Source organism: Centroberyx gerrardi, chromosome 20 (genome assembly GCF_048128805.1).
Source record: "Centroberyx gerrardi isolate f3 chromosome 20, fCenGer3.hap1.cur.20231027, whole genome shotgun sequence".
Lineage (NCBI taxonomy): Eukaryota > Metazoa > Chordata > Actinopteri > Beryciformes > Berycidae > Centroberyx > Centroberyx gerrardi.
This window is the reverse complement of record NC_136016.1, coordinates 11,831,145-11,854,703: the sequence shown is the minus strand read 5'-3', so window position 1 is coordinate 11,854,703 and position 23,559 is coordinate 11,831,145. Positions and strand designations below refer to the sequence as shown.

The window sequence follows — 23,559 nt, the reverse complement described above, 5'->3', positions numbered from 1 at the left end:
TTCTAAATCTGTCAGGCCACGGAAGTTGTATACAGGCCGTCCACCCTTGCTTTTACAACATTCCTTTCCAACCATCCGGGTTTTACATCAGGGTCCCGTTACTGCACAGCTCTGCCTCCCGTGTCCATGATTATCACTGTGTTACTGCTTTTGCTTTGGGGGCTGAGCGGATGAGAACCACCTGACCTGTTAGTAAGAGTTGCAGGGAGAAAATGAAAGCTGATTGTGCTGCACAAGGTGATGGCTCGGGGTGCTAACCGGAAGCAGGGAGAGCTGAGCAGAGGAAGTGGCGACTTCAGCCGGAGGGAGGGGGGATGGGGGGTTACGGACAGACGGACACGCCTGGCTGGCCCCGGCCGCGGTGTCGCTCACACTGTGGCCCTCTCGCCATCCGTGTCAACACAGATGACTTCAGCGGGTGCCCTTGTGAGCTCACCTTGCTAGGAGAGACGCAGGATGTGGGATTAGAGCAATGACAGTGTAGAGGGGGATAACTGTGTCATACCTGCACTGAGGGGATTTCATCTATTAGAGAGTTTGTGTGTGTGTGTGTGTGTGTGTGTGTGTGTGTGTGTGTGTGTGTGTGAGAGTGTGTGCGTGTGTGTGTGTGTGTGTGTGTGTGTGTGTATGTTCACACGCATGCAGCTGCTAATACCCCGGGGTTATCTGTTTCATCTGTGTTTATCAGCCAGATCCCCTCTCTCCAGGCTGGGCAGTGGAGCAGCAGCCACACACACACACACACACACGCACCCACACACAGAAAGGTCTTGAAGAGCTGAGACTGCTGCCGTGTGACGCACTCACTCGCCCTACCAGTTTCTGTTTCATCCAGATCTGGGCCGCATGACGCGTGGTTTGCCACATATGCCAACACAATAGAATGCCAGAAATCTCTGACAATCTCAGGAAAAAGTATTTGAAAGTTGATTTTGCATATTTGACTGCGATTGAAACCTACCTGACTCTTTTTCTGATGTGTAGCCTACTGTCGCAGTAAACCCCAACCAGCTGGTACACCAAGCAGGTGAAATAATCTCATGATGGATCCAGGTCTGAGTCATCCTCTGTCTCTCGCAAACTGTACGGCAAAGGGTTGTTCAACTAAATTAAGTCTGAGGCCGACGCTCAGGCCCATTAAAACACACTTCTGCTTCCTTGTCTCTGTCTCACATCATTCTGTTCTATGATTGATTGTTGATCAGTTAGATCTAGTTAGGCTCATTCTCTGTAAAGTCCTTTGAGACATGCGTGTGATAAAGGGGGATATATAGATAGATGAACTTGAACTTCAACTTGAACTTCAACTTGAACTTCAACTTACTAATACTCTTGACCCACCAGAAACAGGCCTTTGCCCCTTTCTGGTCCTGACCTGTATGGTCAGAAACAAACCTCTTCACTTGCATGAGCACACAGTATGGAACAAGATTTATACGCATATTTCTTTTTCAAGTTTCTGTTCAAAACTGACATGTAGCCTTATATGAGTGTAAATTTATTTTTAAAGTGGGCTATCGAACCAGAAATCTATTAATTGATATGGCTGTTGACATTTTTTCATTAAGGAGGACTGAGCCTTGAACCACTTTGAGGTACAGTTACACTTTCATTTGATAAAATCATAAGTACACATTATAATTTCACACTTTGTCTAACTAATTTTAAGGCATGTAAATAAAGTTGTTGCTTTTTTATAAATTATTTCCCATAAACAATTTGAGAGCATTATTCATTCACTGTTTGTGAAAGGGATTTTTTCCAACTCAATAACGACATTCACACTGACGTCACAGCCAGTGGTTTTGTTTCTCAATTTTCAGTTTAGTCGAAGGCCTAATAACTTGCCAGTTACACGTTTTTAAATGTTTAACCATATAGTTTAGATGCAAAATTAAAAATAAATCAGGTTGGCAGCCAATCAGTTAGTAAACTTGGATAAGCAAATTGAAAAACTGTAGAAACAGCCTAATTTTCATGGGCATGATCCTCGTTACTTATCTTTGGAAAGGCCAACAAATACCCTGCGAAATACAAAGAGGTAAGGATGTTTTATTTTAGCTTTGAGCGATAAATGACAATGAACTGCTGATTTTGTTAACAATTAGCCTACGCGGAAACAACGACTTGGGCAACAACATTTTTTAGGATAAATGGGAAAGAGGCGTAATTTCGAGAAACCAAACATCTCCAATTAATCTATCGTCTTAAACATTAGATTTATAGTAGGCTATAAATTCATATCGAGTCGGCCAATTTATTAACCCAATCATCTTTATTCAAAATTTGCTGTTCAATTCGTCTCTTGTTTATTATCGACTAACACACGCAGCCTATAAATGATTGGTACTTTGATAGAATAATTAGTCTATAGGCATATTGTTAGGGCTAATTAATGATAGGCCACTGACATTTTAATTCAGCTGCTTCTGGTCACTTCACCAACTTTGCATCAAAATATTTGGCTACCTAAAATACCAATATCTCATAATAACTTTAAATATACATAGTGCACAGACTAGTTCACCCTAACGAAAATTCACTATAATGATTGTGAAATAGGGGCTTGTAGTGTCTCTGTGATACTCAATAGTGAGTTTAGTGACTTTATCGTACCTCAGTATTTCTATTTCCTGTGGTATCACTATAATATTCCTGTAATAGCCCATAGGGACTTGTACTTCTGCTGTGATATTTGCATAGTATCTTATCTTAAAATTGAATATAGGATTACTATAGTTCTTTTCCCCAGGGGGACTGTGGCTGATTTCTGTTTACTAATGCCCTGATGAATAGGGGATGGCTCTTTCATATCTGGAGCCTATCACGTCCAGCCTCTGCATCTGACACACCTCCAAAATATTACCAGTTACAAAATGTATATATCATAGGCTAGAAAACTGGGCATGTGTTTGAGTCACTGGTAGCGACTCCCCCCGTCAAAAAAGACAAGACAATCACCTACTCGAGAAATAAATAGTATACACAGATAAATAGCCTAATGAGTCCGTCTGAGGGATGTTTATTTTATTTTAAATTATAGTCTCTGACCGACGGCGCGCGAGTCACCGAAATTGTCGGGAAACTTTATGGCATGTCAGTGAGTTGAGTTGATAGAAACTGGTTTAACTCATAGTTGGAGAGATAATATCGCAGGCTTTACTGCTTTGTGATTTTTCACTGCACCGGCTCTTATTCAGCTGGACGCAGGAGCGGAGACTTATGACATTACGCACAGACCGGGAGCGGGGCTGCAAATGGGCGGCATAGGTGGCAACCTCTACCTCAGCATGTTGAATGGGACTGAAACGCAAACTTTCGGAAAGGACGCCGACATCAGCAGTCACCTCCACCGCGGCGGCAAGGAATTAGCCGAGTTTAAAATGGGGATTCAGGACGCGAGGTTTTACTACCCGGACACTGTTCAAAGCGGGCAGGACGCGTTGGCTCTGCCGTACCACTCGGACCAGACGGTCGGCGGGTACGGCGCGCAACCCGGCAGGTTTTACGCACAGACCCTCAGCAGCTGTCCGTACGGCGGCGTACGGTCGCCGACAAGAAGCGGAGCCGGGCAGGGCTACATCCCGGCGGCAGGAGAGGGCTTTTCGACGAGCGGTAAAGACATGTTCCCTGCCTCTCCGGAGAACTACCCGGCAAGCTTCCAGCACGGTTACCAGCGCACGCCTCTCTACCCTTTACCTGGGCTACAGGTGTGCGGGAAGACCCAGGCTCTCCTCAATAATTATCCGCTATGGGCCAAGTTCCACAAGTTCCAAACCGAGATGATAATAACCAAGCAGGGGAGGTAAGTAGGCTTAGCCCAAAAAGTCATCTTCATCCTCCCAAGCCAAAAAAAAACACAGTGCATTAGGCCTATTGTCCGCTTTTAAGGACAATTAGTGACTGAAAAAATGAGCAGTGAATGAAATTCTAAATTACGCACGGCTATCCACGGCTTGTCAGGTGCAGAGATGTAGTGGAGGGTAACCCGCACAAATTTCAGGATTTGAGTTTATCCTCCTTTTTTAGGCTGCTGATAATCAGAATTTATATGAAATTAAGAGTAAAGCCTATAGTAGTTATATTTCTAGGTATATAGGCTTAAATTAATACTTTTCTGACAATATAATTGCTTTTTTATAGTGGTGGTGCCTATGATGCTCACTGAGGTCACAGTTTACCCACCTTTATTTACCACTCTGTGACTTTACCCCTACATCACTGGTCAGGTGACGGGAGTGTTGGCAGGTGTGGAGTTTTAGTTAGGGGAATGATAATGAATGTGCTTGACAGGAACTTCAGCGGACACTATCTGAACAATTTGTTAAAATAAAGCCACATTTTTCCCGATTGTTGCGTAAAAAACTCCATGTGGGTCTATTGAACAATAATTTCACATTCTGCTTAATGTGTTTGAAATGCAGGTTAAACACAATGCTTTTGAATAAAAAAAAATACTATAAAAAATTCTGATACACTCAATGGTGCTTGCTTTTTGAATAGGAAGCCTATAAATACTTATTTAAACCAGATTTTTTTTCTCACATTATAGGCCTAATGTTTTTTATACTCTCCTTTATTATTCTCTATGTAAAGATCAGAGCAAATCAAATTTTGCTTGGGGTCAAATGCTGTTCAGAAGCCAGAGAAATGATGTTGCAGAGCCAGCTAAGATGAAGACTGAGTTGCTGGAAAACATTTTGACACCTCTGCCTGACCCCTGAAGTCAGTATGACGACGCCATGGGCCCCTTCCCACCTCAACACCAGCGTTGGGCTCGTTACTCAAAAAAAAGTAATCAATTAGGCCTACCCCTTGTTACGCACTTCAAAAGCAACATCACTTTACCTATCACTCCCTGTGAGCTCTAATTCGTTACACTAGCCTACATAACTTTTCTGTTGCACCCCAGAACTGGCGTTTGCATCTCTCACCTTCAAAAACGAATTTTCCTCTCCAGTGATTGATCAGGACGTCCAATGTTCGATACAATCAAAGTAGTGAGAATACTTCCACCCAGAGAAAGTCAACTTTTCTTCCATGTCTCATGTAAACCAGCTCAGAGTGGGAGGGCGACAGCTAATTATTATGAGTAAAAAAAGAAGCGGGATTGAGATGGGATATCAAGTTTTTAGATAGCTCAAGATACCAAACGCCTTTTTTGTTGTTTGGTAACGGTAATAGCCTACGGGATTTGAAATAGTAGTTCCATTATTCGTTACTGGGAAAGTAAACCTCTAACTGTAACGCGCTACAGAGGGAGGTGTAGCAGCCCAGCACCGCTCACAGGGAAGACGGCGCTGCCGCTGCCGCTGCCGCTGCCGGGTCCCTCTGACGGGTCACCGAGCATTAAGATGCAGTCATGTCGATGAGGATTCATTTACTAATGTGCGACACGTCTGTTTGACATAAGGTTTCAGGCCATAGGTTTCTCATGGCTCCGATCTCTGAAAAAACAACTGCGCTGTCACATTATAGGGCATCGATATTTCCAATGATTGTTCTCGGCTTGTCAGTTTAAGCCCAAATTGTCTGGCCTGAGTAAATGTTATATTTTGGCCCATATATTATGTATTAATGCTACTAAAATCGCAGCATTATTTCTGATAACCTTTTAAAATCACCTTTTTTGCATCATATTTTGTGTGACATCTTCTTCATGAGTTGAAAACATGTTGAAGGAAATATGATTAACATTTAAACTGCCAGCTCCAAGGTAGCCTACACTCTTTTGAAAATATTTCCCGTTGACCTCCGCACTTCTCTGCTCTTTATGACTGGTAAACCGTCTCTTGAGATAGCTGATATTCTTTTTTTTCTTAGACTTGAATGAAGAAAATGATTCTTCCTTTATTTTTCCGTTTCCCCGCTTGCTCTTGTTGCTGCTCTCACACAACAATATGCTTGTAATTTTATATGGATTTTTTTTTTTTAGCAATTATCACTGCATACACCATTTGTGTTGCTCATGGTGAATTAAAAATTTTAAACTATGTTTTGGGTGTAATGGGACAGGAGAGAGGAGTCAAGTTTTTGTGAGAAAGTAGAGTAAGTTTCATGTCTACTGCAAGTTTGCATTTTATTGTATTTCTTTCTATCTTCTTACTCTTTTGCAATGTGTGTGTGTGTGTGTGTGGCGGCTTACAATCTTGTAGAAAATAACAGTCCGGTCATTATTATGGTCCTATCAGGTCATGTAATTAAAGTAATTATTATTATATTCACCTAAAATACACATAAACATATCAGCTGCCTTCCATTCCTCCACTAGCAAACACATACACACACACACACACTCACACACACACCTACACACACACACACACAGAGACACTAGATCAAAGTGCTTGACATTTTTGTGCAGAAACGTTACCACTGCATGCATACAATAACAACAATGGTTGAGGAGGTGTTAACAATCCACCTATGACAAAAGGCAATTTTCATGTCGTGCAAAACCACAAACCTCATATCCTCAAATATTCAATGCCAATATGAATATTCTCTCCCTCTTATCTTAAACAGATTATCTGATGCACAGAACCAAGTCACCAAAAACAAATGCATACCAAACGATGGACTGGATGCCTGATGCCTCTATTTGAAACATAACTCAAACTTTGTTTTGCACAAGTTCACTCAGTTGTGTAGAAGTCCAACAAAAAAAGGAAAAGATGATTTTCAATATCAGAGGCAATATCCTCCTTAAATTTTCAACTCGGGTTTTGACTCCCACAATCATTTTGCATTGATTTCATGAGAAAAGTCTGGGGTCTGCAATGTTAATCAAAACCCTGGTAGCTGGGAAGACGGGTGAAAGAAACTATAGAGAGAAGGGAGCTGGGTAGAGAGAAGGGTCAAAAACCACTGAGCCTTTAGAAGGCCATGCTGAGGAGGTGAGGCACCTTTGAAGTGAGGAAGTAAAAGGCTAGGTTTTTTTTTATTTTATTTTTTTTTTTTTTCACTTTCCTTCAGCCTCTGCTCTCTTCTGGTATAGGCGAAGGGTATACAGCCAGGCAGATCCCTCAGAAGTTTGCTCATGTACCACACTCGGGCTTTGAAATCTACAGCCATTTCAAGGCCTGTGGCAAGGGGCCAAATTCTTATGCGCTTTTCAAGTCTTCCCTCTCAGATAAGCTGAATTCATATCACCATGTAGCCACAGTTGATGCCATTTCAGGCGCTGCCCTGTTTGAGTCTGACTCATGGGGAAAGGTGCATCGAAACTGTATACAGTAGATTTGTTTTATGATGCGAGGTGGATATATGTGTATATTGGATGTTGTTGCCCGGGGGATGGTTAGTAAACATGAAGATATAATTTCTGTTTTCCAAGAAGTCAAACGAATGAGTGAAGAACAAGGCTGACACACACTGGCAAAGAGGCTAGAGAGGCTTTTCAGATGCAAAAACAAAGTGATTTATTTATATGGCAGAAAAAAACCAACATAAAAGTGACTAAAAGTGAAAGGTGTGAAAGTGAAGCCCTTTTTGCATTAATTTGTTTAACTATTTACTACTCCTGCCCACCTGGCTCACTTATTGGTAAGTTTTGAGTCAAGAGCGTAAACTTTTCTCTGTGTTTTCCGACATGCAAATCGTACAATAGTTTTCAGGGTGTTTTTTCCCTGCGGCAATAGATTGCACACTGAACACTGAATAAACATTTTCAACTTTTTTTTTTCCAAATTCAAGCAAAAAGATTTGTCCACCTGTACGTTGAAAGACTCACAACTCATAACTCATAACTCACAGATGAGACCAGCGTGATTCTACTTCCTCGGTTACTGACCATATGTGTTCTAGGAAGGAGATAAGACTGACTAAGTTTTTACCGTAGAAGCTTTGCTCAGAAAAATAATGCTGAGCGTCACTTCAGACTCAGAGGAATCATGCTCACCTGCTCTCTCTGGTCCAGTGAGTCCATCCTGTAAAATGTGTCAGTGTGATGTCTGGCAGATTTTGAGAGAGGAAATTGTCTCCCCAGAATAGTAAATAAATAACAAAGTAATACTATGGGTATTATAGTCAAAGAGTAAGGTTCTATATTGTAGAAAAACAAAGGTCATGTAACAATAACAAACTAAAATTCTCTAAAATATATGAGGCATTTTGTTCCAAATTCCAACATTTGCAAAAAGTGACACCTATTCTTATAAAATGATTATTAGCACTTAATTATACAAAGTTATGGTACTTTTTTTAAAGGAGAGTACGTACTACCTTAAGTTCTTGGGCAACAAAAGTAACACTTTTACAAACTGGATACTCTATATTTTATATATTTATATATCATATTTTGGAAATGAACACTTCAAAGCAAAATCAAATTGGCTGTTTTATCTATTGTGTCTGGCCAAAGACATTCTGACAAAGTGATATTAATTGATTCATTTTGAGAATTGGCATTTCTGATACAATGCAACCTGCTTGGGGGTATCTGTGGTAACTTTGCAAGATGCAAGATGCTTGGGATGTTCGGAAGTGTTGCTCTCTCTCTCTCTCTCTCTCTCTTTCTCTCTCTCTCTCTCTCTCTCTCTCTGAAAGCAGAAGTGGGACTATTTCAAGGTTTTGGCAGCATGACTTGTCACTTCCTGTTCAGCTGTTTATGTGTGTGTGCATATGCAGCTTTTCGCAGAAACGTCTAGTGCCAATATTTTGAGATAGTTAAACAAGTGCTTCCTCTTACAGTAGGCTATCATTAATTCACTTTAATTTCGGTAACCAGTGATAGTTGACTGGTAAAGTCCGCTGCTTCTGAAACCATACCAGTGCTTTTTTTCCTCTATCTCTCTGTCTGCTTTATAAAAAGTACTGAAGCTGAGTGGACTGGCAACTCCATTTAATTTTATTATTTTTTTAAAGAAGACACTATTGTTAGATAATAGAACGGTGTATCCCAGGTTTTGCAGTCACTCAGTATAGTTATTTGTGTTTCATTCATCACATAGAAAATCAAGCCCATGCAGCTTCCCACTCACAGGTTTATCAGACTCTGCATGAGTTATGGTATGATCTGTTATCTGAGTATCAGGACATGCTGTACTCCAAAACTGCAATCTCAACAGATACATACTCTAACGCCGGAAGTCCTCACACAATAAGTCAATACAAAAGCGAGAATGCCTGTGTAAAGCAGTGTGAAAGTGTGCTTGTGTCCGGCAGCAGCTGTAGACTGGCATGTTTTCATCACAGATGATCAAGCGTACGCACGGTGACAAAAACTGGACCTGAACTCCTGTCCGGATGAATCAGCGGGTGCGCTCAAGTAGAAAAGTCCTCTCCCTGGTGAATATCCAGTCCCTCTCCTCTCCAGCTTCTGCCTCGCATCCCCAGGACAAACCCAGCCCTCGCCCCCCATCACCCCCTCCTCTCTCCACCTTCTGCTCTTTCCCTTTCCCTTTCTCTAACCTCTGTTTCCCCCCCGCGGTTTCCCCTCCTCTGCCCTCTGTCTACCCAGCTCAAACCCACCCCCCACCCAACAGCCCCACAGTTTATTTTGATTTCTAAATGTCACCACCATTTGTACTGTCTCTGTATTACTGGCTGGCTCACTACACTCATCTGTTTCCATGGTGTTTTGTCTGACAGAGTACCAAACTACAGTTATGAGTATTCATGTATGCACGCGCCTGGATCAGACGGAGGGAGCACCAGCCCTTTGTCATCACCGTCAAGTTTCCAGTGAATCAGAGTGGCACATTGGCAGGTTGGCTAGGGAGTCTGTCCAGAAGTTGAAGAGCTGTGGGTTTGATTCCCAGTCCAGACTGTGCCCAACATCTGACAAAGTGCCCCTGAGCAAGGACAACCTGCTCCAAGGACGGGTACCTAGAAAACATTAGCTTAAAATACTGTGAAACAACACAACAGGCAGAGGCGTGGAAGACAACCTTGTGGTTGTAAGTCGATGTAAAAATAAAATCCTACATATATTCAGTCGTTCACAGAAAGTAATACAGCTCTCTTTTTGTTACCACCACCACCGCACTTCCAATCCCCGCACGGTATCATATGTTTTGTGTTTTTCAGCTCCACTGCCTCCAGTCTGAACAAAAAGCCTACGAGCCGCCCCCACATGCAAATACGCCTCTGTGTTGTGTTTTCTTTGGTTTCCCCCCTGCCAAGTTCTGATTTCCTATAAAGACTCTAGTATAAGTAAATCTGACAATATCAGTGGAGAAAGAATGACAACTAGCTACTTTCTAGATTTCTGTCATATAGTGTAGGAGGGCAGCCAGCGATCCATTCATACGCTTAGCTGCCTGGTTTCTGTTTTCACTTGTATTAAATACTGACATGGAAGAAGAGACCTTTCACCTGTTCTGTGCGAGCCACTAAAGAGCTGCTGCAATGATTGTGTTTCACTGAGAACTATGATTAATTGTTACACCAGACTCGTCCTGTAGCCAAAAAGCCCCAATTGGGACCATCAATGGCAGGTTTTGTTACCATTCAGGAGTAAGAAGATCATGTGTGCTAAGTCCCAAAGCACAGCAAGAGACTTCATTCATAGATGCAATCCAGAATTTATTTGACCATGTGAATTTTGGGTTTGAGTTCTTTGAGAGTTTGACTTACTCAAAATACAAAATACACATCCGTTTTACCCCACTGATTACACACACTATGCTAACAGCATTTTAAAAAATACATCTAAAATGTATGTCTTGCTGTCGTATACTGTCAGTCTCATCGAAAGACCAGATAATAAATTCAAGAGTGAAAGAAATGTCTTCAATGCAATAAATCACAATGTAAACAAAGACAGTAGTGAGGTGACAGTGTTTCAAGATGGGGCGCCATACTTGTATTGGGCCTTTTAACAGTAGAGCAGTATACATACAGTATATATGTAATGTCATCGTGGGCTTTTGTAGAAACAGAATACATTGATCCATAATGACAGACTATGATACTCACTTGTGTCAGAACATGATATCGATCTGGACTGACTTTGTGTGTATAGTGTTTCATTGTGTTGTAGAATTAAACATGTTGAAAAGTTGTATGTACACTCATGTATGTACACTCATGCAACACACACACACACACACACACATACACACACACTCAACTGGCATCTGGAGGGCTTGCCCTCGCCCTAGCACGCTAACAGTAGCCTCAAACTAATGTCTCTCTTTACACACCTCAATTGTTTTTACACCAGTAAATGACCACACAGCTTGGAGGGGAACACACTGAATTTAAATGAGCTGAATTTCCATGTGGAAAAGGTAATGGTTGTTGCATCTTACTTAGACAATATCAATATCTGGAAACGTCTTTTCTGGGCAGGAGTCCTGTGTGTGACGTTGAATTATCATCATATTTTTAAACCTTTTTTTTTTTAAACACATTGTTATTTACAGCAACAGTCAAAGGAAATAGTTGCAAAGACAGGGAAGGTAACTCATGATGGACATATCAAATACACATTAGATATTACTGTATACATTAAATAGTACAGCATTAATAGCAAAGCACAGTATTCTCCACCAGAAACAATTTTAGAAAAGAAAGAAGGAATTTTTGAGAAGGACATGTCTTTTCATGTTTCTTGAAATTCCATGTGATTAATTGTGTGTAGCCTTTCCACTAATATGATCAGTAATTAAAATGATCTATGACGACACATACTGTATATCTATAGTGTAGCTTTAAGAGACAGGAAAAAAGCTTCCATACTTCCAATCCCTCTTAATGCAAGTGCGTTGGAGCAAAGCATATATGTTTAAACATGAAACAAATCCCCCATGCTGCTCTTGCAATATAACGTTATGTATTTATCAAACAACTTGAATGAATAAATGGTGTTGTGTTGCAAAAGTAGCGTGAGGGACGTCCTTCACATTTTATTTTAAATGTTGTGCAGCATAATTAAAACTCTCTCACTCTTCCAGACGTCAGTGTGAGGTCAGGGGGGCGGTCCGCGGGCCACCAGTTGCCCATCACTCATCTCCGTCTCGGAGGATGCATAAATGACATTAGCAATGCCATATAGCCTCAGGTAGTACCAGGCAGTGTAAAACAGCTGGGCCAAATGCCAAACATGCTGTCCTGATTTATTAACACCAAATACACTCTGGTGACCTTACACAGACCCAGTGTGCAGTGCAGAAGCATCTTCAAGTGCGTGTCACAGTATGAATGGATAGGTATATGTCTGGTTGAGAAAGGTCAGGAGGTCATGGTCCCCACGCTGAAATGGATCGCTCTCCATTCATTCATTCATTCATTCATTTGTTCGTTTGTCTGTCCATCTGACACAGCTGATCGTATTTTGATGAAACTTGGGAAGATGATGCACCTCACCGCTGTGTTCCGGCATTTTCAAAATGACACTGATTAGACCAAGGGGGGCACTGCAATTAAAGGTCAAAACAAGGTGACATATTTGTTACTAATTGGCCCAGAGAGCAAGTGTATCATTCGTGGGGGACGACGCGTTGCCTTGTATGATGTAGAGGGTCTATAAAAGAGGAGGGGGAAACCACTCAGCAGGGTTTGGGTTGGTATCTTGAGTGCTCTTCTGCCCACACTATACCCTTACGCACTTTGACTGTGGGTAGAGTGCAAGTATGCATATGAGTGTGCATGCGTGTCTTTGTGTGTGTATATATGTAGTTTAGTGTGTACATCTCTGTATTTGGTGTCCATGTCTTATTTGTGTCCGTGTGTGGGTGTGTGTGTGTGTGTGTGTGTGTGTGTGTGTGTGTGTGTGTGTGTGCGTGTGTGTGTGTGTGTGTCCTTTTCTCTGTGCTTGGCCCAGCTTCCCCTTGCGTTCCCCTGGCTGTGCTGCCTGGGGACAACCTGACCTCCTGGTTACCTCATCTCAGTGACGGCCTGTGTGATCAAAATCAGTTCAGCATGTAAAGCTCCGGCATTCAGGCGCGGCTTCTGGGACATCTTTTATTAACAGCGCCATTAAATATTCAACCTACACTCCCCCCTGTCACCCCCCCCCCCCTCCCCTCCACCCCACCCCCATTACTACCACTCTGCTCCCTCAGCTGGTGAACTGAAGACAAACAGAAATACAGTCGTGCACTCGGTGTCCGAGGGGGATCGACCCCCTGCCCCACTTGCATTATTGTCCATACGGAGCACTTTCAGAAAATCTTAATTCTTGTCCTTTTTGTGTTAAATACTGTGTTTAACATAATTTTCACTAACTTGTTATTTAAAAGAGCAATGAATAAATAGGTAACCTATTGAAAAAGGACACCTCTCTATTCTGCTATATGTATTTTCTTTTCTTTGAGGCCCTGCCCCCCAAAATATCCGTGCGCATTCCACTAGAAATACACAGTTGGGTGGGGGAAGGGAGGACTCCCTCCTGACTGTTTTTGACAGTGATGACTACTGAAGAGTATCATTTGTAGTACAAATGGAGACAAACTGAACAAACTGAGCCAAGTGATTTAAATGAGAATGTTGTGATAAACATGTCAGATTGGGAAATGTTCTCCTGAAAGAGCAGTCAATGTATAAATTGCACTTGTTAGCACCTGGTTTTCTTAGGCAGAGGCATGTTTTGAATGTGATGCTACTTTATTCTAATACTTTAGTGCAATCCACATTAATCTACACGTATGCCCACTCATCCTTCCTAGTGTTTCATGACAGAAAAAAATCTCTGTAGGCCTATTATGATATGCTCATGATATGGTAGTAGTCAGCCTATTTGAATGTTAGTCTGGTGTTTTTCTTCATGCAATTGTCAAATTGTGGCGGGAGAAAGTTTCTATTTGTTCTTCATCTACCCACCCAGTTTCAATTCTGCCATGACATTTTTTCCAGTTAACAGACGTATCAATGCAGAAAGTTTTTCCTACTATGTCAAAAGTGGATGGTGAAGGAAAACATCAAAACATGAAGGCATTCATTTAAATTTCAACTGTTCGATGATGTTTCTCCTCTCATTTCCTACAAGAGATACAGACATGTAACAACAACAGGATATACAAATATCCCCAACAGACATTTTAATCAAATTGAAGATTTGATGATTCGATGGTTTTCCCTCTGTGTCTGTCCAGGAGGATGTTCCCCTTCCTGAGCTTCAACATCAGCGTTCTGGATCCGTCTGCCCACTATAACGTCTATGTGGATGTGGTTCTGGCAGACCAGCACCACTGGAGGTACCAGGGCGGCAAGTGGGTCCAGTGTGGCAAAGCAGAGGGCAACATGCCAGGTACACTACGAAAACACAACATATAATAAAACCCACAATGATTAATCAAGTTCTATGTATCTATATAGTGCTTTTATGTTAATGAACCTTTATTTCATTTCCATGACCTGAGAACACAATACACACTCAGATATACCAGAAAATAACTATGAATTTAAAAAATACTGAAGTGAATTGTATCCTTCTATTAATAACCCAATAAGATATGGGCTTTCTTTTGTTAAAGCTGCACTAGGCAAGATCTTTATGTAAAAAATACACCTGTCTTATCAGCCCAAATCACAAAGTAGGACTGCAGAGACTAGAGAGCAAAATCCAAACGCACTTCATCCAGAGAAAACTGGATTCACCAACATTAATATTTTTCTCATCCCTTTATTATCCTTTAGTATAAAACATCACAGACTGGCTGGGTTGGTAAACATGATCATCCTGTGTTCAGTTTACTGACGTCACGTTAACATCATGATTTCTGGGTATTGAAGCTTTAATATTGTTTCTGGATCTTTATGATGAGTTGGGTTACAATGCTGCACAAATATAATATCTGAATTGAACTTATTCTTATTTAAACCAACACATTTCTTTCATTTGGCATTGATAGCTGCAATCACAGTATAGATGCCTGTTCTTTAATGTCCCTTTTGTCCCCTAAGTGAGTCTATTGCATTCAGCCAATCCCCAGGTGAATGTACATCTCCCACTGAGTGAGATCAGGAGCTGGAGCTTTACTCAAACACCCTACTGAACACAATATTTATACCATACTTCTAAATTCAGGGGACATGGATTCAGTTTTTACTCGTTTCCATTCATGTCTCTCACTCCCCTGAGCTGTCTCTCCCCACCCATTATTTTTTCTGTTCACACCATAGAAAGTAAAAATCTAGAAAGTCAGCCAAGAAAGCTTCTTTGTGTGTGAATGATGATTTACTAACCACAGTTATAAAAATAGGTGAAACTGTTCGGTGTTGTGACACTTGTGAGTGTCAGGTTTTGTGGCAAAGTGACTGCTGATGTGCTAGTGTAGTGGAAACTGTGGTAAAACAACTTTAGTGAATTTCATTTAATGTTGTATTTATGTGGTATGCTCATATAAGGTTAGGAGGTCATTGTGGTAGTGCTGTGAAGAATCGCAGTGCTGAGTGAGTATCCTAGAATTTTTGAGCACATGAAAGGAAATTACGTCCTCCTTGTTCGCAGAAATTGTTAAATAGATCCTTCATATTACTTATATATTTTACATAAAATGTGATGGAAAAGTAGAATTTACCTTCTCACCATCCCCCTTATTAAGTTAAAAATAAGTAAAAGTTAAATTGCCCACCTCCCAGAAGTGATGTATCCCTATCAGAGACTGTGCAAGCCCAAATTTCTCCCTTGGACTCACATGGAAGGCAGGCAGTGATTTCTTTACGTTTTGCTGCTGCCCAAACACACACATACCTATAGAATATTGAAAGCTGAATGTACCACATATCTATATTTATTGTACTTGGTGATAAAGTGATTCTGATCTATCAAAAATGTATCAAAAAAGGGGGGTGGTTGGCAGGAAAATAGTTATTTTTCCTATTTTTTTTCACCAAAAACATTATAGGTGACCAGAGAGACTCAGCTGATAATGTGTGTTAATATAGGGAATCCCATTCAACTTCATTCCCTCTCACAATTGCTCCCTGGTTGGCATCATTTGTGGGAGTCACAGCTTCAACTGACATTTGAGTTAGTTCAGCAAACATGTCTTTTTATGTGGCTGAAGTTACGATTAATTAAGTTAGATTGATGAGAATGTTTATTTGAGTGAATAAAACTGTGAATTATAAAGGTTTTAGTAGTTTTCTTATATGGGATGTGGAATACTTTAACGCTCAATACGTCAGCTTCTCTCCAAGCAGATGGAGTCATAATTCCAAGCTCATGCTTTGCTCTCGTACCAAACTAACAGGGAACAGGATGTACATGCACCCCGACTCTCCCAACACAGGAGCTCACTGGATGAGACAAGAAGTGTCATTCGGCAAGCTCAAGCTCACCAACAACAAGGGCAGCACCAACAATGTGGCGCAGGTACTGGCCTTTTCCTGCTCTCTGTCTTCTCCTGCTTGTCTGCTTTCTCTTAATACCTCTACCTCTGTATGTCTGCTCTACATTTGTTCTGCTCTTCTCCTTCTGAGCTGCAGAACTGGAAAAATGTTGAAAACTGTTAGGCAGGTGGAGTTAATTGTAATTATATGCATTTTAAGCGTATCGATTTTTGCATTTACTGTTTTTTCTCTCTCTTGTACAAAGTCGCAAACATGCAGAATGGTGAATTTTGACCCCAAATGGGTTTTATGTTTATTTTTTCACATTATTTTACTTTAATTACTAATTCATTATTGTAAGAAGCCCAGACGCTGAACCACTGGTTTAGACTGACCCCACATTTACATAAATAGATATGATATAATATATAGCGTTCTATTTCAGTCCTCTGTTACAGTCATGCTATATGAATGCATGTTTTGGCCCGTGTCTCCCCTCCAGATGATCGTGCTGCAGTCCCTCCATAAGTACCAGCCTCGTCTTCACATAGTGGAGGTGAAGGAGGACGGCTCGGAGGATCCCTTCCTCTCTGCCAAGGCCCAGACCTTCATCTTCCCCGAGACTCAGTTCATCGCTGTCACCGCCTATCAGAACGCAGATGTAAGTCAGCCAGGGCCATGAATCACATGAGAGTTAGGCCAGGCATTCTCAACAGGGGGGGGGGGTGGGGGGTGGCGAGATGTGTTTTGTATGATTTCATTGAGGTGAAAGAATAGAATTTGAATCTACAAATATATCATTAAATGTAAAAACTTGTTTTTCTTGTAAACTAATATTCAGTCTCAAGGCTTGCGCCAATATTTAATTAAGTCTGAGAAGGAAAAGGCCTGAAAAGTTATAGATTATGGTTTGAAGTCACAGTTTTTCAGTTTCTGTGTCATCTTGGAGTGAGAACTGCTGAGTTTGGCAAGTCTGTGCCATGTGGTCAAAACACCTACAATAACACCTCTTATCATTCCTATAACACTGTCTTGATAAGGTCTAGAATTTAATGATTTGTGTCAGAGCCATGGTTTAGATAGAAGCTTTGATTTATGCATGAATGCATCAAAAATACATAATTTATATATCTAGAGCCTACTGTAAGTGTTAAGACAGCCTACTGTAGCTAAGTTCAACACAGTCATCTCACCTCACTTGACCCCCATAGCTCACTGGTATTACTGCTCCCCAGTACGTGCTGTATATCTTTAACACCTGTTAAAATACATTGTGTAATACACCAAAGAGTTACTGTACACCGAGACTGGATACACTAGACCCGTTTTGTATGATAGATGTTTATCCCATCACTAGATATAGAAGTGTGCCCACACCCAGGTTCCAAAGATGAACTCCTTCCCACAAGAAATTGCATGTTACCCTCATTAATTATTACTGTCAGTGACCTCGCTCTCTCGCCTCTCACTCTTGTTTTCTCTCTTACTCGGTTACTCACTCCCTCTCTCTTTTTCCTATGCCTACATTCTCCCTATCTCTCTCTCTCTCTCTCTCCCCCCAATGATCTGCCTGTCCTGTCCTTGCCCTCCTGCTATTCCTTACACAGATCACTCAGCTGAAAATAGACCATAACCCCTTCGCTAAAGGTTTCCGCGACAATTACGACACGTAAGTAAGCCAGAAAATACTGTATTAATAAAGAGAAAACCAAATCCCCAGAGAAACTGCACTTATATATCCTGGATCCTTGTAACATATCACCCTTTTAATACTGAAAATAATAGACATAATTATTGTGCTGCTGCAGAATGCTGCTGTAAGAGGGTGTGAGGGGCTGCTAGATGTTCAATAGATAGTTTGAGGTTTGGGCAGGAAATAACACCTTCTTTTTCTTCCTCTTCTTCTCACACACTCCTCGCCTCCCCCATCCTCCCCCTTTCACCCCTCCTTCCTCCTGCCTAGGCTGTACGCTCCTCCCGACTCCGACCGCCTCACCCCCTCCCCTACAGAGAGCCAGCAGCTGCTGCCAGGGACCTGCTACCCCCAAGGCTACCTGTCTGAGCAGTACATGAGCCCTCTGCCCCAGAGCCGCTTCTACGGCCGCGAGCCCATCAGCATGGGCCAGCAGCCCAAAGATCCGTCCTCCAGCCCCGGTCCTCACAGCCGCTGGTACCTGCCGCCCCAGCAGAGCGTGGCCCCCAACCGGCTCGACTTCGCCTCCTCCTACGATGGCGACTTCTCCAGCAACGGCTTCTACAAGCCCTTCCCCCTGCAGACATCAGCCCACCATGCCCTCGGCTACTACCCGGACCACCCCTTCGCCTCCGGCAGCGTGTCCGTGTCGGGGGCGTCCTCGGCGGGCTGGAGCACCAGCCGGCCATCCCCTCAGTACCTCAGTCACCCCGGTAAGCCCGGCCCCAGCCTGGGCTGGTTCAGGCCCGTGTCGTCCTCTTCCTCTTCCTCCTCTTCCTCCACATCGCCCGGCAACCCCAGGCTCCACCCCCCCTCGCTCCTGGAGCCGCTGCGGCCAGCCCTGCTGCAGGACAAGTCCAAAGACAGCGGGGGGGTCGCGGGAGAGGACCCCTGGCTCGAACCCCCATCCGTCAAATCAGTGGACTCGGCCGACTCGGGCCTGTTTGAGGGCGGGGGGGTGGGGGAGAACAAGAAGAGGAGGGTGTCGCCCTACACCTCCAGCACTGAGAACTCCCCACCCACACGCAGCGCGGAGGTGTGTGAGAAGGACAACAACAGCGACGCAGGCTACTTTGGCTTTTACACCCACTGAAGTCCTCACACCTCACCCTCACCACAGCCACAGCCCCTCCCAGTGTCTCCCCACCTTCCACCTTGTGCCAAGGTGTCTCCCTCATGGCCGTGTGTGTCTGCCTGTCCAGTAAGGTCATATTAAAGGGCTGGTGCAGCCTCCCATTGGCTGCAGACAAAAAAAAGCCAGGGCCACATGACAGACCTTGGTACCTCAACTACTTTCACATCACCATCGCCAACGCAGTGTGGCGAGCCTATCTGTAAAGTCCCTTCTCGAAGTGTCAGTTGATCATGGGAGGAAGTTTGAAGGTTACCGTCAAAGTTAGTGGTGAGCAAAGGGCCAAGTTGATGTGACTGGCCAGCGACACTGCCCTAGAGACACATAAACACCAAACAGACATACAGACCGGTGACTTAAGCCTTTGAAACATCTGGAGATTGGAAAAAAAAATGATCTGCATATCTGCTTGCTGACAGACCCCTGCAGGGATTGTCTGTTCTTTCTGCATCAAACTCTCTCTCTCTCTCTCCATCTGTGTCTCTCTCTCTTTCTCTCTCTCTCTCGCTCTCTTGTCTCACCCCCAGCCATTCACACATACTCACCAATTCCAATTCCAATACACACACATGAATTTCCCCCGATTTTGAGGAGGTACAACCAGGTTTCACGTGAATACATACTGAAATGCCCATCATTCTTCTCTCCAATCCCACCCAATACGTCTAGTGCAGCTCCCACTAGTGACATCAGAAGACCATTGCAAGCTGATAGCATTGACAGTGCAGAGGCCAGTGTCCGGAATTACTGTAGAGGTTAAGGGAGCTTAGCAAGCACATGGTCTGAAGTAAGGCCGCTAATCTCTCTCAACCCTGCTAGGACGACCTTTCGTGTCTGTGTCTGTGTGTGTGTGTGTGTGTGTGTGTGTGTGAGTGAGTGAGTGAGTGAGTGAGAGAGAGACAGAGAGAGAGAGAGAGTTGCTGTTAAGCAAATCAACAGCCATTACAGAAATAGCAAGTCCTTCAAATTGAAAGCAAACAAACATATCTCACAGACTTGTTCATGTAAAATTGATGGAAATAACTCGATGCAACAGTATCTGTACATTTTCTATGAAATACTGATCTGGGATCACAGTTTACTTTAGTTACACACAGGCCATCCAGGTGCTTGCAGGGTAACTCACTAGTGATGCTACAAGTTTCTCTTTATGCCTGTAGCATTGCAAAGTTATAAAATGTTACCATTCTACTCTATAGAGGCAGAGACAGACAACACTGAAATGTTGGCATGGTTAGCATCATGATAAAATAAAACATAAAATAGATATTTAGATGTTTGGTTTTCTGATGATCTAAATATATGGATGGATGAGTGTGTACCCCACTAACACATTTTTCTCTCCTTGTGTATCTATTCTAAGATTATTCATGAATACGGAGCAGTGATACTGCATGGTTTCACATCTTGCCATCTGGCACTGACTGTTTGCTTTACCGGGTGAAAAAGGCTTCATAATAGCAAAGGCCTGGCCCTCTGCAACAATCAATCAATCTGAAAATGCCCCCGTCACCACACACAAATAAAGCCCGCGATCAATAACAGTATTAAAACATTGTGCACACAGACGACACAACCTGGAGAACATTATTGGCAGAGGGAAATGTTACGGCTTTAAAACAAACACACACACACACACTCCACCCACAGTGCATTAACAAAAGCTCAGTACAGTATAAACTAAATAGCTATGTTGACAACAATTCAGTGATGTAGTGATTCCCACTGTGACCTTAGCTGTAAAACATCTCCCTATTGGCTTACAATAGAACAAAGATATTGTATTAACACTTCAGTTCACGTGGGAATCATCAAGGCAATTACACATCATTAGGCTTAGGGGAAAACAAGGTATGGTTGCCGTGGCAGCCACTGGAGAGATTCCCTAATCCTGCATCTATTCTGTTTTAGAGCTGCAGGATTTCCCAAACAATTCCTGTAGGAGTGGAGCAACAGTGCAGCGGAAGTGCAGCAAACGTGTGAAAAGTGGGTCATCTAGGATGGCTACATGTGTAGGTAAACAGACAAGGCACTGTCACCCCCAGACCACCGTAAACAGGAAGCGCAAGGTGACCAGGCAGACACTCTGAATTTCCCCCCTAGTCTTTGGGCCTATCATGTGGTGACAGTGGTTGACAGAGGCCCAGCTCCCAGCCTGGTGACAGAGATGAAGAGTGAGGCTCCAGTCGGCGCTCATCAGAGCCCCGCTCCTCACTCCTCACCAGGTGTGCTAATGGCCTCAGACAACACTGGGGGCGACAGGCAGGCACTGGCTCGGTGCAGAGCAGGGTCACTTCAGTCTTTTCCAAGGGTGAACTGGAATTAATTTGTAAAAAAAAATTCAATTAAAAAGTGAGCTGAACCTAAACCCCTCACCCTGGAGCACAGCAGGACACCTGTGGTCTCCAAACTGCTGCTGGAGATGATTTTCAATATTTTCAATATATATATATGCTCTGATTTTAAAGCTGTATCTACTACAGTGACCTCAATCAGAGAACAGAGGATCCACAATCAGCACTTAATGAATGACAATCTGTTGTGAAGCCTTGACTTACAACAATAAAACACACTGGGAAGCAGTCAAAGCACACATCAACTTGCTACCAGCCAAGAGTTCAAATGTAAAACACAATTGTAAAAACGAATAAATGCCAGCAAATCACTGCTTGATAATATTTGCCTTATCAAGGTTGTTTTCTATTGTGATTACATGCTCTGAATAGAACTAAATTTGAACCCTTTTTTCTGAGCTAAACTGAATTTATACAAGCTACTGAGCAGTTCCTTGGTTATCGTGAGAAGTGGACAGTGCTGATTTACACTGGAGCTGCTGGATGTGAAAGACAATCATGACCGTGTTGCAGAGCGCCGAATATCTGTTAACATGCAGATGGAAATCCTCCCTCGTGCAGCACTTAGCAAAATTGTCTTAACATTGATGTTGATGTAAAAAGGACATGTACTGTATGACAGTTAAGACCTTTACCTGAAAAGTTAAAGGACAATGTTAAATGTTCTCGTAATGAAGTGTTAATTTTATGCTGAAAACAGAATGGATACATTGTGCGGTCAATTGAAAAAAATATGTATGTTGCTTGTGAAGAGTTCCAAAAAATTGTATTTTTAGCATTTAATTTGACCTTTTATGTTGGGATCTGCCAGAACAAGATGCAATGATTCTCAATATACCTTAATCAAGGGGTACAGTGGACAATTCATGTTTTTTAAGTGCAATTAAGAGTTAATTGGTATATAATTTATGATGATGGTATCGCAGAAACAATTAGAACAATATTTTATTTGATCTTATTTGCCTGTGGAGGATGTTAATGTTTTCCTTTATGTGTTGTGTTCCATGGTTTGTTATGTGTTACACTGACAGTGAAGCTGCACTAACATGAGTGCAAGATATCACATCAAAGAGCAGCAGAGAATGCGTCCAGACACCTCAGGAATGACCCCTGCTGGATATCTCAGCCATTACAATCAACTTGACAATTTTAGCCATGACAATCTGCATAACAAACCCAATTCCTGATGCTTGTATCCCTAATACCTCCATTTCCCATAAGCCCTCATTTCCCTTGGACACTCATTTCCCTCAGTAAGAGAATGAAGCTGTGTATAGAAACTGTATTTCCAGAGATGTTAGTGTATAAAATAGAAATAAAAAGAGTTAGGAAGGGAGACCAGGCAGGTCAAGCGACAAGCATGTTCATTTTTTTGTGGTTTATGTGCGCTGTTTATCTCAAGGGGGTGATGAACCCATGAACCTTTCATTAAAAGTATATACGTCTCCTCTGAGGAGAGAAAAAGGACTCAGTTGATGATTCAGGAATGCAGTAAAGTAATGCAAAATATTGCATTAAACTTGTATTTGACTTGTATTGCAATTAATACACAAATAGGAAGACTTTCGAAGGGGAAAACAGTTATTTATTAAAGGTGGCATACTTGTGTATTGTACTGTTGTTTTTTATTCATGAATTAAAGCTTAATAAATCTCAACTGTTTGGTTTGATATATTCATTTTGTTTAATTCAGATAGAACTATTGACCTGAAGGCTATAAACTGAAAGCTAATGAAGAGTTCCTTTCCAAAAATTTGCATATCCATTTGAGAAAAAAATCATTACCTTACCTTGATCATTCAATATCTCTAAAATATGGAGGATCAAGTCTGTCAAAGTGGTATCGTTTTGTCAACCAATGTGTTGTGGGTTTAAATGACAAATGCCAAAATTTATTGTGATTTGAATTTTGTTTTAATAATCATTTTGTAAGAGTAGGTGCCACTTTTTTCAAATCATGAATATCTCTCATTTCAGAACAAAACTCTTCAAAATCAAATCAGTGGTTCAATGAATCCATTTTCTTATTTACTGTGCATATACTAGACACATTTATGCTGAGTCTAGCGCAGTTACAATAAATTCAATTTCACTGAAAACAGCCTTGTGATGTCGACAGTTTAATGTACCGTCTATATATGCTTCCAACCAGCTGGATA

At 42.1% G+C, this 23,559-nt stretch overlaps 1 protein-coding gene across 1 annotated transcript; it reads left to right on the top strand.

The window, feature by feature from the left end:
• The first annotated feature begins 2,960 nt into the window (after window positions 1–2,960).
• Window positions 2,961–23,047, top strand: tbx21 (T-box transcription factor 21). Its single transcript, XM_078290892.1, has 6 exons — window positions 2,961–3,805; window positions 14,040–14,194; window positions 16,143–16,264; window positions 16,724–16,882; window positions 17,829–17,890; window positions 18,185–23,047. The coding sequence occupies exons 1-6, from the start codon at window positions 3,258–3,260 to the stop codon at window positions 19,005–19,007; spliced, it is 1,869 nt and encodes a 622-aa protein (XP_078147018.1). The 5' UTR covers window positions 2,961–3,257; the 3' UTR covers window positions 19,008–23,047.
• Window positions 23,048–23,559: the final 512 nt, after the last annotated feature.

What these genes read in the sequence shown, in the direction of transcription:
- tbx21 (XM_078290892.1), top strand. Translation starts at nt 3,258, where the DNA reads ATGGGCGGCATAGGTGGCAACCTCTACCTCAGCATGTTGAATGGGACT. An exon ending in AGCAGAGGGCAACATGCCAG is followed by an intron (nt 14,195 to 16,142) that starts GTACACTACGAA and finishes CCAAACTAACAG; the next exon opens with GGAACAGGATGTACATGCAC. An exon ending in CCGCCTATCAGAACGCAGAT is followed by an intron (nt 16,883 to 17,828) that starts GTAAGTCAGCCA and finishes TTCCTTACACAG; the next exon opens with ATCACTCAGCTGAAAATAGA.